General features: G+C 46.9%; 1 protein-coding gene across 1 annotated transcript in view; it reads left to right on the forward strand.

The window, feature by feature from the left end:
- Positions 1-20,864, forward strand: part of LOC137385115 (NACHT, LRR and PYD domains-containing protein 3-like) — a 90,697-nt gene that overhangs the window by 9,929 nt on the left and 59,904 nt on the right. Inside the window, 1 exon segment of the mRNA XM_068059906.1 lies at positions 6,577-6,672. Within this exon segment, the coding sequence (XP_067916007.1) occupies positions 6,609-6,672 (64 nt within the window). The 5' untranslated portion in view covers positions 6,577-6,608.

A 20,864-nucleotide genomic window follows, 5' to 3' on the forward strand; every position in this document is an offset into this window, starting at 1 on the left:
ACTGAACCTTGAGTCATGAGGAATGAACTGTTAATAACTGGGATTGAACCTTGAGTCAAGGGAAATGAACTGTTCCTAACTGGGGACTGAAACTTGAGACATGGTGAATGAACTGTTAGTAACTGGGGACTGAACCTGGAGTCAAGAGGAATGAACTGTTACTATCTGGGGACTAAAGATTGAGACATGTGGAATGTACGATCTTCTCGAACCAGAGACTGAAGAATTAATTTCTCACATGTTGTGGCTGTGGCATTAAAGAGACATGGAATGTCGGAGCACAGCTAGATTTTTTTTTTAGATTTAGATTTAGAGATACAGCACTGAAACAGGCCCTTCGGCCCACCAAGTCTGTGCCAACCATTAACCACCCATTTATACTAATCCGACACTAATTCCATATTCCTACCACATCCCCACCTGTCCCTATATATTTCCCTACCACCTACCTATACTAGTGGCAATTTATAATGGCCAATTAACCTATCAACCTGCAAGTCTTTTGGCTGTGGGAGGAAACCGGAGCACCCGGAGGAAACCCACGCAGACACAGGGAGAACTTGCAAACTCCACACAGGCAGTACCCAGAATTGAACCCGGGTCGCTGGAGCTGTGAGGCTGCGGTGCTAACCACTGCGCCACTGTGCCGCCCACCACTGCGCCACTGTGCCTTGAGGCTGTTTATTCAATTCAATATTTATTGTAGTTAAGTTTGTTCCCGTTATTATTAAACGTTAGAGAACAAATGAACGTTACATTTATCTTGAGACTATCAGTAATATTCTCATTTTCTGCCCTGCCATAATTAGATCTCCTGGTGAATGACGGAGTGATGAGAAAGGTCCACAGCTGGAAGTAAACAGGGATTGTAGACTGAAGAACAACAGCAGGTGAACCAGCACAGGATTGTGAGAGCACCAACCAGAGAGAATAGTTTCTACAGATTGGAAAGTAGCTAATATAACCGCACTATCTAAAAAGGGACGTAGAGAGAAAACAGGGAATTGTCGATCAGTCAGCCCGACGTCGGTAGTGGGAAAAATTCTGGAGTCCATTATCAAACATTTTATAGCAGAACACTTAGAGAACAGTGGTAGAATCGGATAGAATCAGCATGGATTTACGAAAGGAAAATCATGCTTGACAAATCTACTGGAATTCTTTGTGGATATAACTAGTAGAGTTGATGTGGGGGAGCCAGTGGATGTGGTTTATTTGGACTTTCAGAAGGCTTTCGACAAAGTCCCACATAAGAGATTAGCATGTAAAATTAAAGCGCATGGGATTGGGGATAATGTATTGCGATGGATAGAAAATTGGTTGGCAGACAGGAAACAAAGAGTCGGAATAAACAGGTCTTTATCCGAATGGCAGGCAGTGACTAGTGGGGTACCACAGGGATCAGTGCTGGGACCCCAGCTATTCACAATATATATTAATGATTTAGATGAGGGAACTAAATGTAATATCTCCAAATTTGCAGATGACACAAAAGTGGGTGGGAGGGTGAGTTGTGAGGAGGATACAGAGAGTTTTCAGGGTGATTTGGACAAGTTGAGTGAGTGGGCTAATGCATGGCAGATGTAGTATAATGTGGATAAATGTGAGGTTATCCACTTTGGTAGCAAAAATAGGAAGGCAGATTATCTGAATGGCTATAAACTGAGAGAGGGCAATATGCAGCGAGACCTATGTATTCTCGTACACCAGTCGCTGAACGTAAGCATGCAGGTGCATCAGGTGGTATAAAAGTCAAATGGTATGTTCGCCTTCATAGCGAGAGAACTCGAGTCCATGTCTTTCTGCAATTATACAGGGTCTTGGTGAGGCCACACCTGGAATATTGTGTGCAGTTTTGGTCTCCTTATCTGAGGAAGGATGTTCTTGCTATAGAGGGAGTGCAGCGAAGGTTTACCAGACTGATTCCTGGGATGGTGGGACTGACGTATGGGGAGAGATTGAGTTGGTTAGGATTATATTTGCTGGAGTTCAGAAGAGTGAGTGGGGATCTCATAGAAACTTATAAAATTCTAATAGGACTTGACAGGGTAGATGCAGGAAGGATGTTCCCGATGGTGGGGGAGTCCAGAACCAGGGTCATAATCTAAGGGTACGGGGTAAACCTTTCAGAACTGAGATGAGGAGAAATTTCTTCACCCAGAGGGTGGTGAGCCTGTGGAATTCACTACCACAAAAAGCAGTTGAGGCCAAAAAATTGTATGTCTTGAAGAAGGAGTTAGATATCGCTATTGGAGTGAAAGGGATCAAAGGATATGGGGGGAAAGCGAGAACAGGTTACTGAGTTGGATGATCAGCCATGATCATAATGAATGGCAGAGCAGGCTTGAAGGGCTGAATGGCCTACTCCTGCTCCTATTTGCTATGTTTCTATATTTCCGATTCAAAGAGCTTTCATAGATCAACTGGGGAGAAAGGTGAAAGAAAGTCCCATTTACTTGGAAAAACACTGGTCCTGTAGACAGTACACAAAGGTTACAGGGTGAGGCAGGAAATGGTGGGAGAATGAGACTGACTGAGTCTGACCAAGGGGAACAATTCTCCAGCATGAGGCTGAGCAATGGATTGTGAGATCAATTTTTGTCTCAAAACACACAGGATTGAGTGAATTTTGTGTGTATTTTAGAGTTAAGATGTTTCCCATCTTATGGTATCTAGAACTAGGCGGCACAGTTTAAAAATAAGGGGTTTCCCATTTAAGACGGAGATGAGGAGCAATTTCTTCTCTCTGAGGGTTGTTCATCTTTAGCATTCTCTACCCCAGAGAGCAGTGGAAGCTGGGTCATTGAATATATTCATGGCTGAGTTAGTCTGATTTTTGATCTACAAGTGAGTCGAGAGTTATGGATGACCAGCAGGAAAGTGAAGTTAATGTCACAATCAGATCAGCTCTGATCTTACTGATTGGTGAAACAAGCACCAGGGGTCAAATGACCTACTCCTACTCCTACTCCTGTTTCTTATGTTCTTATGTTCAGGGATTGTTTAATTCAGCAGTTAAATGGTTAATGTGCTCATGTACAGAAACAGCCTTTCCCTCAGCTCACAGACAAGACACTGATTCCTGGCTCAATCTGCAATCCTTAGGAATTCAATAGGGATTTTAACAAACAATCTCCCAGATGGAAATGTAACAATTTATTTCTCATTACTTGTCTGGAAGAAGAGATAAAATAAATTATAACTGACGTTGTTCACAGCTGAATTGGCCACAAGTTGTCAAACTGGTTGGATTCGGTTTCACTAGGAAGGCCTTTCCCTGTTCTGAACCAAATGAGGAATAGTTGAGTTGAAATCCATCCTGAGGGCAGGAAGCATCTTTCACACAGAGGCTGGAGCTTGGAATCTCACAGAATAAGGATCAGATCAAATTCACAGTTTGTAATTTGTTAAAATCAAACAAGGAATTTCTGCCTGATTGGTTATTTCAGTATAACTAGGACAGAGCTTTCAACATCCACATGTAAATAAAGAGATATAAACTTCCTGCTTCATCAAGGTGAGGTTCATGTTGCAGCAAAGCCTCATTTGTGTGTTTACTCTTTCATTTCTCTCGTTTCTTCCTCTCTGAAGCCTGTTGCATTGCCCGGCTGCCGGGGGTGCAGTTACTCTGCAGCTGTGGGTCACACTGTGACTGAAGCAGTACATTTTAAACCAGGGATATCAGGGTTAAACCCTCCTGGGTTCCAGCAGTCTCCCCACAGGCACATTTGAAGAGAGGTTGTGAATCAGAAAGCAGGAAAAAGAACTCTGGGGATTTACCCCATTCTGGTCCAGAGGCGCCTCCTTCCGACTGTTGGTATTCACAGTTCAGACAGACAGCATTGGGAACCTTGTCCTTCCAACTTGGTACATTTTCTTTTATCTTTTTGACTCACTGAACTGTTCCTTACCCGGTACATTTTAATTTAACTGATCAAAGGCGGGATCAGAAGTTCAGACCAAACACAAAGTTCAGCTCAGTAAACTATTAACACATTTGCACTGACAAATTAGCCCTCTCTGCCAAGCACCTGGAAAATCAGCCTATAGTTACTTGAGGCCGGAATGAACACAATCCAGTCACAGAATAGGAGTAACTTCCGAGAGAGAACTTATTCCCGATTCATTATTACAATGAATCATTGTTTAACACAGCAATGTCAGTTTGTCAGTTTCAGACAGTTAGGAATGGATGTGAATGAGCTGAGAATGGAGCAGGGACTTGTGTTTTTACTGAAATAAGTTAATGTTAATGAGATCATTTGTCAAACTGGCTGAATAAAACCAGACGCCAGAAAGAAACAAACTTCGGGAATGTTTTAGATGCCAAGTGGTTCAGGGCTGAAAACCACTTTTCACACAGATAGGAGGATCCTGATGATTAAGCTTAAAATAATTAACTGCTCAAATTACTAACAGGTAGGAGGTCTCATCACTAATCATTATATACAAAAACAGAAATTTCTGGAAATACTCAGCAGGTCAGGCAGCATCTGTGGAGACAAAAACAAAGGTGTCACAGAGCTGAAAAGTTAACTCTGATTTTCTCTTCAGAAATGCTGCCTGACCTGCTGAGCATTTCCAGCATTTTATGCTTTTATTTCAGATTTCCAGCATCTGCACTATTTTGCTTTGATGCCAATTGTTACAGAACAAGTTTTCATCCTTCTGATTAGCTCCATTCATGGTCTCCTTCCTCCTCCAGCCCAACAAGATACCATATGCCTTTCTAACCACCTTATCTACCTGCCTTCAGTCATCTATGGACAAGTACACCAATGTCCCTCTGACCTTCTGTACTTCCCAGGGTCCTACCATCTATTGTATATTCCCTTGCCTATTTCGTCCTCCCAAAATGCATCACCTCACACTTCTCAGGATTAAATTCCATTTTCCACTGCTCCGCCCATCTTACCAGCCCATCAATGTCATCCTGTAATCTAAGGCTTTCCTCCTCACTATTTACGACACCACCAATTTTCATGTCATCTGCGAACTTACTGATCATACCTCCTATTTTCATATCTAAATCATTAATGAACACGACAAACAGCAAGGGTCCCAGCACCGATCCCTGTGGTACACCACTGATCACAGGCTTCCAATCGCAAAAACAACCCTTGACCACCACCCTCTGCCTCCTTCCACTAAGCCAATTTTGGATCCAATTTGCCCAAATTGCCCAAATCCCATGGGCTCTTACCTTCTTGACCAATCTCCCATGTGGGACCTTATCAAAAGCCTGTGTGGGATATCTTGTTTTCTACCCTGTTTTTTATTGTTGCAGGGTTTTTAGACAAGCGTCCTCATGGTGAAGTAATTGCTTTTATTACATCGAATCGACACCACCATCTAAATATCAACCCAATCCTGTGGCTAGAAAGAAAGACAGAATTGTGTCCATCCCTTTCATTTAAATAAAATAAGTGGATTATCAGCATCACTTGTGCTGCTCATTGGAAGGTCGCAGAATGATAGAAATTATCTTCACCATTGCTGATGCTAAATAATAAATAACCAGGACCTCTAAACCTGGAGGAGCATTTTGACTGTGAGCAACTGTAAGTGAAGTTTGTGGACTATGGCAGACACAGTGGACATCTCAAGGGTCGCCCAATGTCCGCAGGGTGCTTTCGAGGTTTTGCAGGAGAATTGCTGCAGGAATAGGAACATCATCGATCCACCAGACCGCAGGAGGATATCCAGGCAAACTGTGAATGGGTAGAGGTGGTGGAAATACAGCCCACTGCTGCAGTGTAGGAAGAAGTTCAGTGTCCTCATATGGACACCTAAGATAAGGATACTAACTCACTTATACCATTACTCTTTCCATAGCCTTATGTTACCATGTTTCCTTCTTTCACGAGATGTGGGCAGAGTTGGCTGAGATAAGGGTTTTTGTGAGGGTGCAGAGGAGATTTACTAGAATGGTTCCAGGGATGAGGGATTTTAGTTACAAGGTTATGTTGGAAAAGCTGGGTTTGTTCTTCCTAGAACTAAGGAGATTGATGGGAGATTTACTAGAAGTGTCCAAGGTTATGATAGGCTTAGATAAGTTAGACAAGGAATATTTGTTCCCATTAACTGATGGTACAAGGACTAGGGAACACAGATTGAAGATTTTGGGCAAGAGAAGTGGGGGAATATGAAGAAGAATGTTTTTACACAGTGGATGGTAATGACCTGGAACTCGTTGCCCACAAGGGAGGTGGAAGTGGAGACAATCAATGATTTCAAGAGGAAGTTGAATGGCCACTTGTGGGAAATAGACTTTGAGAGCTATGGGGATCGAGTGGGGGAGTGACTGGATAGTTCCATGGAGAGCTGGCATGAACTTGATGGGCTGAATGACCGCCTTCTGTGCCATAAATAATTCAGTGATTCACTGGGCAGCTGTCTGTGTCATACCTGATGTGGAGAGTGGACCAGAAAGCTTGTGAAATGCTTGATCCCAGAGCTAACAGCTATTGTACTAATGGGGGAGGAGGGACTGATATCATGTTTAACAAGGCAACTTTCCATCTCTCATTTTCATATTTCTGTGCAACCTTCCTATTAATATTGTATTTATTACAGAATATCAGAATCTGGGAACGCCTGTCACCACCATGGCTGAAGGTTCAAACAGGGGAGAAGATCCAACACCTTCAACAAGAATGAGAATGGACACAGGTAGGTTCATAAAATACTTCAAATATAATTTCTGTCCTGATAAAGGTGTCCAGGTCTTGAGCAGGAATCTGCAGCTCACACAGGAAGAGGGAACAGGACAGGGACTGAGTGAGTGATCATCAAGAGGGGCATCATATTGACAGGTGGACGGAGCCCCTGAGCACTGGAACTGTCCAGGAGATACCTGGTATTGGGACTGTAAGGGGGAGAGAGAAATAGGCAGGATTTTCCATCGGGGGAAGGAAACAGAGGTTGGGATTGTTTCCGTGTCCTGAACTTTTTAAAACTTTAATTAAAAACAAATGGATCTTGCAGCCAAACCACCACTGTTAGTGGGGGAACCCCTCTACTGGGTAGAGTGTGGCTGCTCCTTCACCCAGGCAGGATGGGCCTCTAGACTTTCCTGGAGTACTGGCTCTCCCGGTCTGCTGCTGGGAGGCTGCCTCCAGGCAGTTAAACTGGCTCCCGCTGCCTGCAATGATCTGAAGGCCGAATGGAAAATCCCAATTTATCTCCTTTAATTGGCTGCAATAGGCTCTTCGTGAACTTGTTGGTTAACCGTCACATGTGGTGGGGTTGCCCTGCTGCCCCCTCCCTCCCCCCATCCCGTCTCCACGCAAATGGCCTGAAGCCAGGATGGAACTGAGGAATCAGTGTGCCAGACGGAGGGGCTATTTTTAACACCCACCCATCCACCTCCAATCCCAGCCCCGAAAGGGGGCTAAATCAAGGAGGGTCTTCCTGAACAACAGTGTGGGACCAGGAGGCCACCCCGAGTGGGGCCGTGTGAGAGGTAGTTGGGACACAGGAATAGGGGAGTGATAGTGATGGGAGATTCTACAGTCAGGGCAATAGACAGACACTTCTACAACCCTGAGCAGGTCCAGAATGGTAAGTTACCTCCCTGGTGACAGAGGGAAGAACATCCTGTGATGGGTGGGACCTTCTCTGGGAAGCCAGGGAAAGCAGATAATGGTCATGGTTGGAACCAATATCAAGAACAGAAGAAACAGGAGGTGGAATCGGAAATTTGATCCTTTAAGCCTGCTCCACCATTCAATAACATCATGGCTGATCTTCGACTTCAACTCCATCTTCCCACACTAACCCATATTCCTTAATTCCCATGGTACCCTAAATGGATCAACTTCTATCTTGAATATTCTCAGTAACAAAGTGTCTACAGCTCTCTGAGGTAGAGAATTTCAAAGATTCATAACTCTTTAAATGAATAAATTTCTCACCTCAGTCCTAAATGGCTGACCCATTATTCTGAGACTGACCCCATGTTCTCAATTTCCCACTCAGGGGAAACATGTTCTCAGCTTCTAACCTGTCAAACCTGTTATGAATTTTATGAATGCAATCACCTCTCTGTCTTCTAAACTCCAGGGAATATAGGCCTACTCAATCTCCCCTCATCGGACAATCCCTTCATCCCAGGAACAAGTCTAATGACCCTGCGTTGCACTCTCTCCAGGGCAAATATGTTCTTCCTTAGATAAGGAGACCAAAACTGCCCGCAGTAGTCCAGGCATGGCTTCACCAATACCTTGTATAATTAGACTAAGACTCCTTTATTCTTATAGTTTTATGCCTTTGTCACAAAAGCTAACATATCTTTTCACTTCTTTGAGGTGTCTGGTGGCCATGAAAGGCGCTATATAAATGCAAGTTTTTAAAAATTTTCTTTAACATGAAGACAATTTAATTATTCCCCATTATAATTTCACCTGTCTTTGCTTCTAAAAGGTGTATAATTGCTTTCAGTAATATCTTCCTATTTACATCCCTATAGACAATTACAATCTGTTTTATGTCTCTTGCTAATCTACACTTACATTCTCTTTCAATGTCAATATCTTAGTCTTCCTTTGCTTAATTCTGCAATCCTCTGGCTTATTACTCTTTTAGGCAATTAATTTGATTTAATAATAACTTAACTCCTCTTGTTAGCATTGGTTGGACCACTTTTTGTGGGATTTTGTGCCTTAAAGGAATATTTGCTTATGACTCTCCAACAAAATTTGAAAGAGTCATAAAACAGCAAGTCGCAGTAAATGGTTGCATTTTGGACTGGAGGATGGTAGACAGCGGTATTCCCCAAGGGTCAGTACTAGGACAACTGCATTTCTTCGATATAAATAAAATGACCTGGATTTTAGAATCGCACAGAATTTCAAAATTTGCCAATGATAACACACTTGGAAGAGTGACAAACAGTGAGGATGATACAAACTGCCTGTAACAGAACATAGGCGAACAGAACGGGCAGACAAGTGGCTGATGGAATTGAATACTGACAAGTGTGAGGTGATGTATTTTGGCAGAAGGGATAGGGTGAGGCAATATTGACTTAATGGTGCAGTTCTAAAGAGTGTGCTGCAGTAGAGGCACCTGGGGGTGCATGTGCATTGATCTTTAAAGGTGGCACAACAATTGGGGAGAGTGGTTAGCAAAGCATATGGGATCTTGGGCTTCATAAATAGAGGTATTGAGTACAAAAGCAGGGAAGACATACCACATCTTTATAAAGCTCTGGTTAGACCTCCATTAGAGTACAGTGTCCAGTTCTGGTCACCACACTTTAGGAAGGATGTGAGGGTCCTTGTGAGGATGCAGAGGAGATTTAGTTTAGTTTGGAGATACAGCACTGAAACAGGCCCTTCGGCCCACCGAGTCTGTACCGACCATCAACCACCCGTTTATACTAATCCTACACTAATTCCATATTCCTATCACATCCCCACCTGTCCCTATCACCTACCTATACGAGGGGCAATTTATAATGGCCAATTAACCTATCAACTTGCAAGTCTTTGGCATGTGGGAGGAAACCGGAGCACCCGGAGAAAGCCCATGCAGACACAGGGAGAACTTGCAAACTCCACACAGGCAGTACCTAGAATTGAACCTGGGTCGCTGGAGCTGTGAGGCTGCGGTGCTAACCACTGCACCACCAGAATGGTTCCAGTGATGGGGGATTGTAGTTACAAGGAAAAGTTGGAAAATCTGGGTTTGTTTTTCCTGCAGCAAAGGAGATTGAGGGACAATTTGATAGAAGTGTATAAGATTATGACTGGCTTGGATAAGTTAGACAAGGAAAAGGTGTTCCATTAACTGATGGTAATTAGACGAGGGGACACAGATTGAAACTTTTGGGCAAGAGATGCAGGGGGAAGATGCAGAAGATCCTTTAGTACACATTGGGTGATGCTGACCTGGAACTCACTGCCCACGAGGGTGGTGGAAGCAGAGACAATGATTTCAAAAGGAAATTGGATGGCCAGCTGATGGAAATGAACTTGCAGAGCTATGGGGATCGAGCTGGGGGAGTGGGACTGACTGGATAGTTCCATGGTGAGCCAGCATGGACTTGATGGGCTGAATGGCCTCCTTCTGTGCCTCAAATGACTGTTAGTCAGACACAACCTCCCTTCACAAATCCATGCTGACCTTTGATTAATCTGTGTCTTCCCAAGTTAAGACTTATCCTGTTCCTCAGAATTTTTACCAATAATTTTCCCACCACTGAGGTTAGACTGACTGGCCTGTAATTCCTCGGTCTATCCCTTTTTAAACAATGGTACAATGTTAGATATGGTTTTCCAGGATCACAATGTTCTCCACAAATTCCCACATGCTGTTGTTAAAGCCCTACCATGACCATCTAGTCTGACTTATTTGATTAATTTTAGTTGATTATTTTAGACTAATTAATTAATTGATTTTCTAGTTAAAGTTATTAATTTAAGTAATAAAGTTTCCTCACATTAGAGACAAATGAAAAACATTCACCAGCAACTGGAGGTATATAAAAAAATAAAAAACAGCATCTCCTTTCCTCTCTGCTCTGAATTACAACTTGCACCAAATTCTTGACTTTAGCTCTCTGTTAACAAATCACTCTTTCCTGACCACAGTGTGTCGCAGTAAATACTGTTCACTTAGATAGAGTTTATAACTCACACCCAAGTTACAACTGTTAACTCAGCTTCCTGTTCCAGTTTTTAACATCTATTCAGATAATCACTTTCAGCTGATTGACAGTTAACTCTCACTGACAGGCAGTTTCTGTCAACTCGGTATCTTCACTAACTTGCAGGCTCTTTTACAATTTGTAAAAGTCAAAGTCAATTACTAAATGTAAAACTAAATTTCAGCTTGATAAATACTTACCAGAGAATTTCCTCCTGCACCAAACTCCTGACTTTTCTGTTAATAAAACACTCTTTCACCAGCATTCTTCACTGCACACTCACTGTCGTACAAATACTGCTTACTTACATCGAGCTAAATTTTTCCCACCAAGGGAAACATCATCTCAGCTTCGATACTGTCAACCCCCTCATAATCTTGTATGTTTCAATAAGATCACCTCTCATTCTTCCAAACTCCAATGTGTATTGGTCCAAAGTGCCCAACCTTTCTTCACAAGACAAATCCCTCCTTCATTACAGAATCCAAACAAGTGAACTTTCTCTGAATTACCAACAATGCAAGAATATCCCCTATAAAGAAGGAGACCAAAACTGTACACAGTACTCTAGGTGTGGGGGATGCAGTACATTGCCATTCATTTGCTTGGTCAGTGGAAGTCAGGACTGGGTGAGTGGGGTGCGGGCGCGGGGCTTACTGAGTGGGGTGAGGGCGCGGGGCTGGGTGAGTGGGGTGATGGCGCGGGGCTGGGTGAATGGGGTGAGGGCGCGGGGCTGGGTGAGTGGGGTGAGGGCGTGGGGTCAGATTTGGAGGAGTGCAGAGATGTTGAAAGCTGGTTGGGGTGGAGATGTTTCTGTTGATATCAGAAGATTTATTCTAATTCTGCAGCCCACATTAAACATTGTGAAGACTGAGGACATGTTCTTTACCCAGTGCTATGAATTCTGTTCCCCCGCCAGTGATTCTGTCCCCGTCCCAGCCAATGTCTCAGATTGAACCAGACTGTTCACAACCTCAGCGTTCTGTTTGAGGCCGGGCTGAGCTTCCGAGATGATATTCTCTGCATTATAATGACCACTTCCTTCCACCTATGTAACATCGCCCATCTTCCCCTGCTTCAGCCCATCTGCGGCTGATCCCTAATCCATACTTTTATCACCTGTACACTCGATTTCCCGAGGCTCTCTGGAGCAGCTTTGCTCCTTTCACCTTTTGTAAATGTAAATCAATCAAAATCCCTGCTCACTGATCACCCTGTCATTATAAACCTACATTGTATCCTGGTCCCCCAGCACCTGCAAATTAAACTTCTCATTTTATCATCATTCTGGTTTCGTCTGTCCCTGTCTCTGTAACTTCCTCCAGCCCTGCAATCACTCCACCATCTGTAACCTCCTCCAGTCCTGAAATACCTCCACCATCTGTAACCTCCTCCAGCCCTGCAATCCCCCCACCATCTGTAACCTCCTCCAGCCCTGCAATCCCCTCACCATCTGTAACCTCCTCCACTCCTGCAATCCTCCCACCATCTGTAACCTCCTCCAGCCCTGCAATCCCCTCATCATCTGTAACCTCCTCCACTCCTGCAATCCCCCCACTATCTGTAACCTCCTCCAGCCCTGCAATCCTCCCACCATCTGTAACCTCCTCCAGTCCGGAAATCCCTCCACCATCTGTAACCTCCTCCAGCCCTGCAATCCCCCCACCATCTGTAACCTCCTGCAGCCCTGCAATCCCCCACCATCTGTAACCTCCTCCAGCCCTGCAATCCTCCCGCCATCTGTAACCTCCTCCAGTCCTGAAATACCTCCACCATCTGTAACCTCCTACAGCCCTGCAATCCCCCCACTATCTGTAACCTCCTCCAGCCCTGCAATCCCCCCCCCCAACTGTAACCTCCTCCAGTCCTGCAATCCCCCCACTATCTGTAACCTCCTCCAGCCCTGCAATCCCCCCCCCCCCAACTGTAACCTCCTCCAGTCCTGCAATCCTCCCATCTGTAACCTCCTCCAGCCCTGCAACCCTCCCACCATCTGTAACCTCCTCCAACCCTGCAATGCCTCCAGTCCTGCAATCCCCCCACCATCTGTAACCTCCTCCAGTCCTGCAATCCTCCCACCATCTGTAACCTCCTCCAGCCCTGCAATCCTCCCACCATCTGTAACCTCCTCCAGCCCTGCAATCCTCCCACCATCTGTAACCTCCTCCAGTCCTGCAATCCCCCACCATCTGTAACCTCCTCCAATCCTGCAATCCTCCCACCATCTGTAACCTCCTCCAGTCCTGCAATCCCCCACCATCTGTAACCTCCTCCAGTCCTGCAATCCCCCACCATCTGTAACCTCCTCCAGTCCTGCAATCCTCCCACCATCTGTAACCTTCTCCAGCCCTGCAATCCCTCCACCATCTGTAACCTCCTCCAGCCCTGCAATCCCTCCGCCATCTGTAACCTCCTCCAGTCCTGCAATCCTCCCACCATCTGTAACCTTCTCCAGCCCTGCAATCCTCCCACCATCTGTAACCTCCTCCAGCCCTGCAATCACCCCACCATCTGTAACCTCCTCCAGTCCTGCAATCCTCCCACCATCTGTAACCTTCTCCAGCCCTGCAATCCCTCCACCATCTGTAACCTCCTCCAGCCCTGCAATCACTCCACCATCTGTAACCTCCTCCAGTCCTGAAATACCTCCACCATCTGTAACCTCCTCCAGCCCTGCAATCCTCCCACCATCTGTAACCTCCTCCAGCCCTGCAATCACTCCACCATCTGTAACCTCCTCCAGTCCTGAAATACCTCCACCATCTGTAACCTCCTCCAGCCCTGCAATCCTCCCACCATCTGTAACCTCCTCCAGCCCTGCAATCACTCCACCATCTGTAACCTCCTCCAGCCCTGCAATCCTCCCACCATCTGCAAACTCCTCCAGCCCTGCAATCCCTCCAGTCTTGCAATCCTCCCACCATCTGTAACCTCCTCCAGTCCTGCAATCCCCCACCATCTGTAACCTCCTCCAGTCCTGCAATCCTCCCACCATCTGTAACCTCCTCCAGTCCTGCAATCCTCCCACCATCTGTAACCTTCTCCAGCCCTGCAACCCCTCCACCATCTGTAACCTCCTCCAGCCCTGCAATCCCCCCACCATCTGTAACCTCCTCCAGTCCTGCAATCCCCCCACCATCTGTAACCTCCTCCAGCCCTGCAATCCTCCCACCATCTGTAACCTCCTCCAGCCCTGCAATCCCCCCACCATCTGTAACCTCCTCCAGTCCTGCAACCCCCCACCATCTGTATGCTCCTCCAGTCCTGTAATCCTCCCACCATCTGTAACCTCCTCCAGCCCTGCAATCCTCCCACCATCTGTAACCTCCTCCAGCCCTGCAATTCCTCCACCATCTGTAACCTCCTCCAGTCCTGCAATCCCTCCACCATCTGTAACCTCCTCCAGCCCTGCAATCCCCGCACCATCTGTAACCTCCTCCAGTCCTGCAATCCCCCCACCATCTGTAACCTCCTCCTGCCCTGCAATCCCCCCACCATCTGTAACCTCCTCCAGCCCTGCAATCCCTCCACCATCTGTAACCTCCTCCAGCCCTTCACTCCCCCACCATCTGCAAGCTCCTCCAGCACTGCAATCCCCCCGCTATCTGTAACCTCCTCCAGCCCTGCAATCCCTCCACCATCTGTAACCTCCTCCAGCCCTACAATCCCTCCACCATCTGTAACCACCTCCAGCCCTGCAATCTCCCCACCATCTGTAACCTCCTCCATCCTGCAATCCCCCCACGATCTGTTACCTCCTCCATCCTGCAATCCCCCCCACCATCTGTAACCTCCTCCAGTCCTGCAATCCTCCCATCTGTAACCTCCTCCAGCCCTGCAACCCTACCACCATCTGTAACCTCCTCCAACCCTGCAATGCCTCCAGCCCTGCAATCCCCCCGCCATCTATAACCTCCTCCAGCCCTGCAATCCCTCCACCATCTGTAACCTCCTCCAGCCCTTCAATCCCCCCACCATCTGTAATCTTCTCAAGCCCTGCAATCGCCCACCATCTGTAACCTCCTCCAGTCCTGTAATCCTCCCACCATCTGTAACCTCCTCCAGCCCTGCAATCCCCCCACCATCTGTAACCTCCTCCAGCCCTGCAATCCCTCCACCATCTGTAACCTCCTCCAGCCCTGCAATCCCCCCACCATCTGTAACCTCCTCCAGTCCTGCAATCCCTCCACCATCTGTAACCTCCTCCAGCCCTGCAATCCTCCCACCATCTGTAACCTTCTCCAGTCCTGCAATCCCCCACCATCTGTAACCCCCTCCAGTCCTGCAATCCTCCCACCATCTGTAACCTCCTCCAGCCCTGCAATCCCCCATCTGTAACCTCCTCCAGCCCTGCAATCCCCCACCATCTGTAACCTCCTCCATCCTGCAATCCCCCCACCATCTGTAATCTTCTCCAGCCCTGCAATCCCCCACCATCTGTAACCTCCTCCAGTCCTGTAATCCTCCCACCATCTGTAACCTCCTCCAGCCCAGCAATCCCCCACCATCTGTAACCTCCTCCAGCCCTGCAAGCCTCCACCATCTGTAACCTCCTCCAACCCTGCAATCCCCCCACCATCTGTAACCTCCTCCAGTCCTGCAATCTCTCCACCATCTGTAACCTCCTCCAGCCCTGCAATCCCCCACCATCTGCAACCTCCTCCAGCCCTGCAATCCCCCACCATCTGTAACCTCCTCCAGCACTGCAATCCCCCATCTGTAACCTCCTCCAGCCCTGCAATCCCCCACCATCTGTAACCTCCTCCAGCCCTGCAATCCCCCACCATCTGTAACCTCCTCCAGCCCTGCAATCCCTCCACCATCTGTAATCTCCTTCAGCCCTGCAATCCCTCCACCATCTGTAACCTCCTCCAGCCCTGCAATCCCTCCACCATCTGTAATCTCCTTCAGCCTTGCAATCCCTCCACCCCATCTGTAATCTCCTTCAGCCCTGCAGTCCCTCCCAACCACCAAATTCTCGCTCTTCCTCCAACTCTGTCCACCTGTACATTTTGCCCTCTCATCACCCCATCTGTGTCGGCCGTACTTTGAATTGCCCAACTTTCTGCTTTCTGCTTCGCCTTCCTGAAACCTCTCAACCTCCTTCTTCTCAATTTGGACCCTCCTATAATTCAGAGCTTTGACCAATATTTTGTCCGCTGCTGCTGCTTCCTCCTTTATTCAGCGTCTATCTTTTGTCTGGCTCAGCTTCTGTGAAGTGCCTTGGGATGTATTTTGATGTTTAAAATGCTATGGAAATGTCAGTTATTGTTGTGTTTTTATGATACCAGTGTCAGTACGAGTGAAACAGCCGAGAAGTGAATTTCACTTTGTCTCAAACTTGGTTATAAATGAATGCTGGAGAATAACTTGAACTGTACATCAATGATTTAGACGTGAATAAGGAGGTATAATAAGTAATTTGCAGATGACATGAAAATTGGTAGTGTTGTAAATAGTGAGGAGGAAAGCCTTAGATTACAGGACGTTATCGATGGGCTGGTAAGATGGGCAGAGCAGTGGCAAATGGACTAACAAGGCAAGGGAATATACAATGGATGGTCGGACCCTTGGAAGTAGAGAGGGTCAGAGGGACCTTGGTGTTCTGGTCCGGAGATCACTGAAGGCAGCAGCACAGGTAGATAAGGTGGTTAGGAAGGCATATGGATACTTGTCTGCATCAGCCAAGGCATAGAATATAAGAAGAGGGAGGTTATGATGGAGCTGTATAAAACGCTAGTTAGTTCACAGCTGGAGTACTGTGTACAGTTCTGGTCACCACACTATAGGAAGGATGTGACTGCACTGGAGAGGGTGCAGAGGAGATTCACCAGGATGTTGCCTGGGCTGGAGCATTTCAGCTATGAAGAGAGACTGAAAAGGCTAGGGTTGGTTTCCTCAGAGCCGAGAAGGCTGAGGAGGGACATGATTGAGGTGTTCAAGATTATGAGGGGCATTGATAGGTTAGATAGGAAACTTTTTCCCTCAGTGGAGGAGTCAATAACCAGGGGTCATAGATTTAAGGCAAGGGGCAGGAGGTTTAGAGGGGATTTGAGGAAAAAAATGTTCACCGAGGGTAGTTGGAATCTGGAACGCACTGCCTGAAGAGGTGGTAGAGACAGGAACCCTCACAACATTTAAGTAGTATTTAGATGAGCACTTGAAATGCCATAGCATACAAGGCTACGGGCCAAGTGCTGGAAAATGGGATTAGAATAGTTCGGTGTTTGATAGCCAGCACAGACACGATGGGCCGAAGGGCCTGTTTCTCTGCTGTATAACGCTATGACTCTATGTAGTTTGGTGAAATTACTGATCTGAGACTGAATCACTGAGCAAACGCAGCTGAACAAGAGCATTATCAATAAAAAAAAATGACAGAGACACAGAATAAAATATCACAGCACAGGACTTACCTGGGAACAGAGCGGTGCAGCGGCTGGCGGACCTGTGTGGAAGCTGATCCGGAGCGGTGGCTGTAAGTAAAGAGCAGGACTCGAGGCCCTCATTCACTTACCTGGGAACAGAGCGGGGCAGTGACTGGCAGACCTGTGTGGAAGCTGATCCGGAGCAGTGGCTGTAAGTAATGACCAGGACTCGAGGCTCTCATTCACTTACCTGGGAGCAGAGCGGTGCAGTGACTGGCGGACCTGTGTGGAAGCTGATCCGGAGCGGCGGCCGTAAGTAAAGAGCAGGACTCGAGGCCCTCATTCACTTACCTGAGAAAAGAGCGGGGCAGTGACTGGCGGAACTGTGTGGAAGCTGATCCGGAGCGGCGGCTGTAAGTAAAGAGCAGGACTCGAGGCCCTCATTCACTTACCTGGGAACAGAGCGGGGCAGTGACTGGTGGACCTGTGTGGAAGCTGATCCGGAGCGGCGGCTGTAAGTAATGACCAGGACTCGAGGCCCTCATTCACTTACCTGGGAACAGAGCGGGGCAGTGACTGGCGGACCTGTGTGGAAGCTGATCCGGAGCGGTGGCTGTAAGTAAAGAGCAGGACTCGAGGCCCTCATTCACTGACCTGGGAACAGAACGGTGCAGTGACTGGCGGACCTGTGTGGAAGCTGATCCGGAGCGGTGGCTGTAAGTAAAGAGCAGGACTCGAGGCCCTCATTCACTTACCTGGGAACAGAGCGGGGCAGTGACTGGCGGACTTGTGTCTCTCAGCGCGCATTGAAACTCGAAAAGTGGAAAAGAACCTTCGTGACATCATGGGAATTCTGCAAGGTGATTGGTTAGGTAAGTAACAGCTGTTAATGTATTTAAATTGCTGAAAAAAGGGGAAGGTTTTTTAAAAAAACACAAGTGATAAGGTGAGTGGTACTACTTAAATTAGAGTAATTTATTCAGGACTTTCGATTGTAGTGGGTAGTGTTTGGAGCAGAACAAGGCCCCTAGTGTAATTAGTATTTTTTAAAGGGAGTAACTAAATTAATTTAAAGGTAAGTCATGACAGGAGAGCTCAGCCCTGTGGTATATTCCTCCTGCACTATGTGGGAAATCAGGGATGCTTCCAGTGTCCCTGACGACCATGTGTGCAGGAAGTGTATCCATCTGCAGCTACTGACTTCCCGCATTACAGAACTGGAGCTGTGGGTGGATTCACTGTGGAGCATCTGTGATGCTGAGGACGTCGTGGATAGCACGTTTCGAGAGGTGATCACATCGCAGGTAATGGCTGCACAGGCAGAAAAGGGATGGGTGACCACAGGAAGTGTAGTAGGTGCAGGCAGGTAGTGCAGGAGTCCCCTGTGGCCATCCCCCTCTCAAACAGATATACAGCTTTGGGTACTGTTGGGGGGGGGATGACCTCCCAGGGGAAAGCAGCAACAGCCAGGTCCGTGTCACCAAGGATGGCTCTGCTGCACAGCAGGGGAGGAAAAGGCAGGGAAGAGCTATAGTGATAGGGGATTCTATCGTAAGGGGTACAGATAGGCATTTCTGTGGCTGCAAACTTGACTCCAGGATGGTATGTTGCCTCCATGGTGCGAGGGTCAATGATGTCACAGAGCAGCTGCAGGACATTCTGAAGGAGGAGGGTGAGCAGCCAGGGGTCATGGTACACATTGGTACCAATGACATAGGTAGAAAAAGGGATGAGGTCCTGCAACAAGAATTTATGGAACTAGGTAGCAGATTAAAAAGCAGGACCTCTAAGGTTGTAATCTCTGGATTACTCCCGGTGCCACGTGCTAGTGAGTTCAGAAATAGGAGGACAGAGCAGATGAATGCGTGGCTGAAGAGATGGTGCAGGAGGGAGGGCTTTAGTTTCCTGGATTACTGGGTCTGTTTCTGGCAAAGGTGGGACCTGTACAAGTTGGACTGGTTGCACCTGAACCGGAATGGGACAAGCATCCTTGCTGGGAGATTTTCTAGTTCTGTTGGTGAGGGGTGGGGTGGGGCGGGGGGGTGGTGGTTGCTGGTTTAAACTAATTTGGCAGGAGGATGGGATACAGAGTAGAGGTACAGTAGTGGGTAATATAGAACAGAAAGTGAGTCTGTCTGGAAGGCAGAGCAAATATAGACCTGGTAAGGCACAAGGGAAAAATGCAAGGTTGGATTGCATCTATTTCAATGTAATGAGTCTTACTAGTAAGGCAGATGAATTGAGGGCATTGATTAGCACATGGGATTATGATATTATTGCTATCACAGAGGCATGGTTGAGGGAGGGACAGGACTGGCAGCTCAATATTCCAGGGTATAGAATCTTCAGGCGCGACAGGGGAGGGGATAAAAGAGGAGGTGGCTTTGCACTATTGTTCAAGGCATCAATTACTGCAGTAAGGAGGGATGACATCTGGAAGGTTCCTCAAATGAGGCCATTTGGGTAGAACTTAAAAACAAAAAGGGGGCAATCACTTGGCTGGATGTTTACTGCAGGCCTCCAAACAGTCAGGAAGAGATAGGGGAGCAGATATGTAGGCAATTCTCTGAGAGGTGTGACTTTAATGGGGTAATAATAGTAGGAGATTTCAACTTCCCCAATATAAACTGGGATCGTCTTAGTGCAAAAGGCTTAAAAGGGGCTGAATTCTTAAAATGCATACAGGAGGGCTTTTTGAGCCAATATGTAGAAAGTCCTACAAGGGAAGGGGCAGTACTGGACTGAATCCAAGGGAATGAAGCCAGTCAAGTGCGAGAAGTGTCAGTGGGGGAGCATTTCGGGGATAGTGACCATAACTCTGTAAGATTTAAGGTAGTTATGGAAAAGGACAAAGATGGACCAGAAATAAAGGTACTGAATTGGGGGAAAGCCGATTTCAATATGATAAAACAGGATCTGGCCAAAGTGGACTGGGAGCAGCTACTTGTCGGAAAGTCTACGTCATATCAGTGGGAGTCATTCAAAGAGGAAATTTTGAGAGTCCAGAGCCAACATGTACCCGATAAGGTGAAGGGTCGGACCAACAGACCCAGGGAACCCTGGATGTCAAGGGATATAGAGGATTGGATCAGGAAAAAAAAGGAGGCAGATGGCAGATCCCAAGCGCTGAAAACAGCGGAGGCACTAGAGGAGTATAGTAAGTGTAGGGTGGCTCTTAGAAAAGTAATGAGGAGAGCGAAGAGGGATCATGAAAAAACACGGCGGGAAAGATAAAGGAAAATCCCAAGGCATTTTATAAATATATTAAGGGTAAGAGGATAACCAGGGAAAGAGTAGGGCCCATTAGGGACCAACGTGGCAATCTTTGTGTGGCGCCAGAGGACATAGGTGAGGTTCTAAATGATTACTTTCCATCTGTGTTCACTTTGGAGAAGGACGATGTAGGTGTAGAGATCAGGGAGGGGGATTGTGATACACTTGATCAAATTAGCATTGAAAGGGAGGAAATATTAGCTGTTTAAGCGGGCTTAAAAGTGAATAAATCCTCAGGCCCAGATGAGATGTATCCCAGTCTGATATGTGAGGCAAGGGAGGAAATAGTAGGGGCTTTGTCACAAATTTTCAAACCCACTCTGGCCACAGGAGTGGTACCAGAGGACTGGAAGACAGCGAATGTGGTACCATTATTCAAGAAGGGTTTTAGGGATAAACCAAGTAATTACAGGCCGGTGAGTCGAACATTCGTGGTTGGGAAAATATTGGAAAAAGTTCTGAGGGACAGGATTAATCGCCACTTGGAGAGGTAGCGATTAATCAGGGATAGTCAGCATGGCTTTGTCAGGGGGAGATCGTGTCTAACTAACTTGATTGAATTTTTCGAGGAG

Source organism: Heterodontus francisci, chromosome 28, assembly GCF_036365525.1.
Source record: "Heterodontus francisci isolate sHetFra1 chromosome 28, sHetFra1.hap1, whole genome shotgun sequence".
NCBI classification, from domain to species: Eukaryota; Metazoa; Chordata; class Chondrichthyes; order Heterodontiformes; family Heterodontidae; genus Heterodontus; species Heterodontus francisci.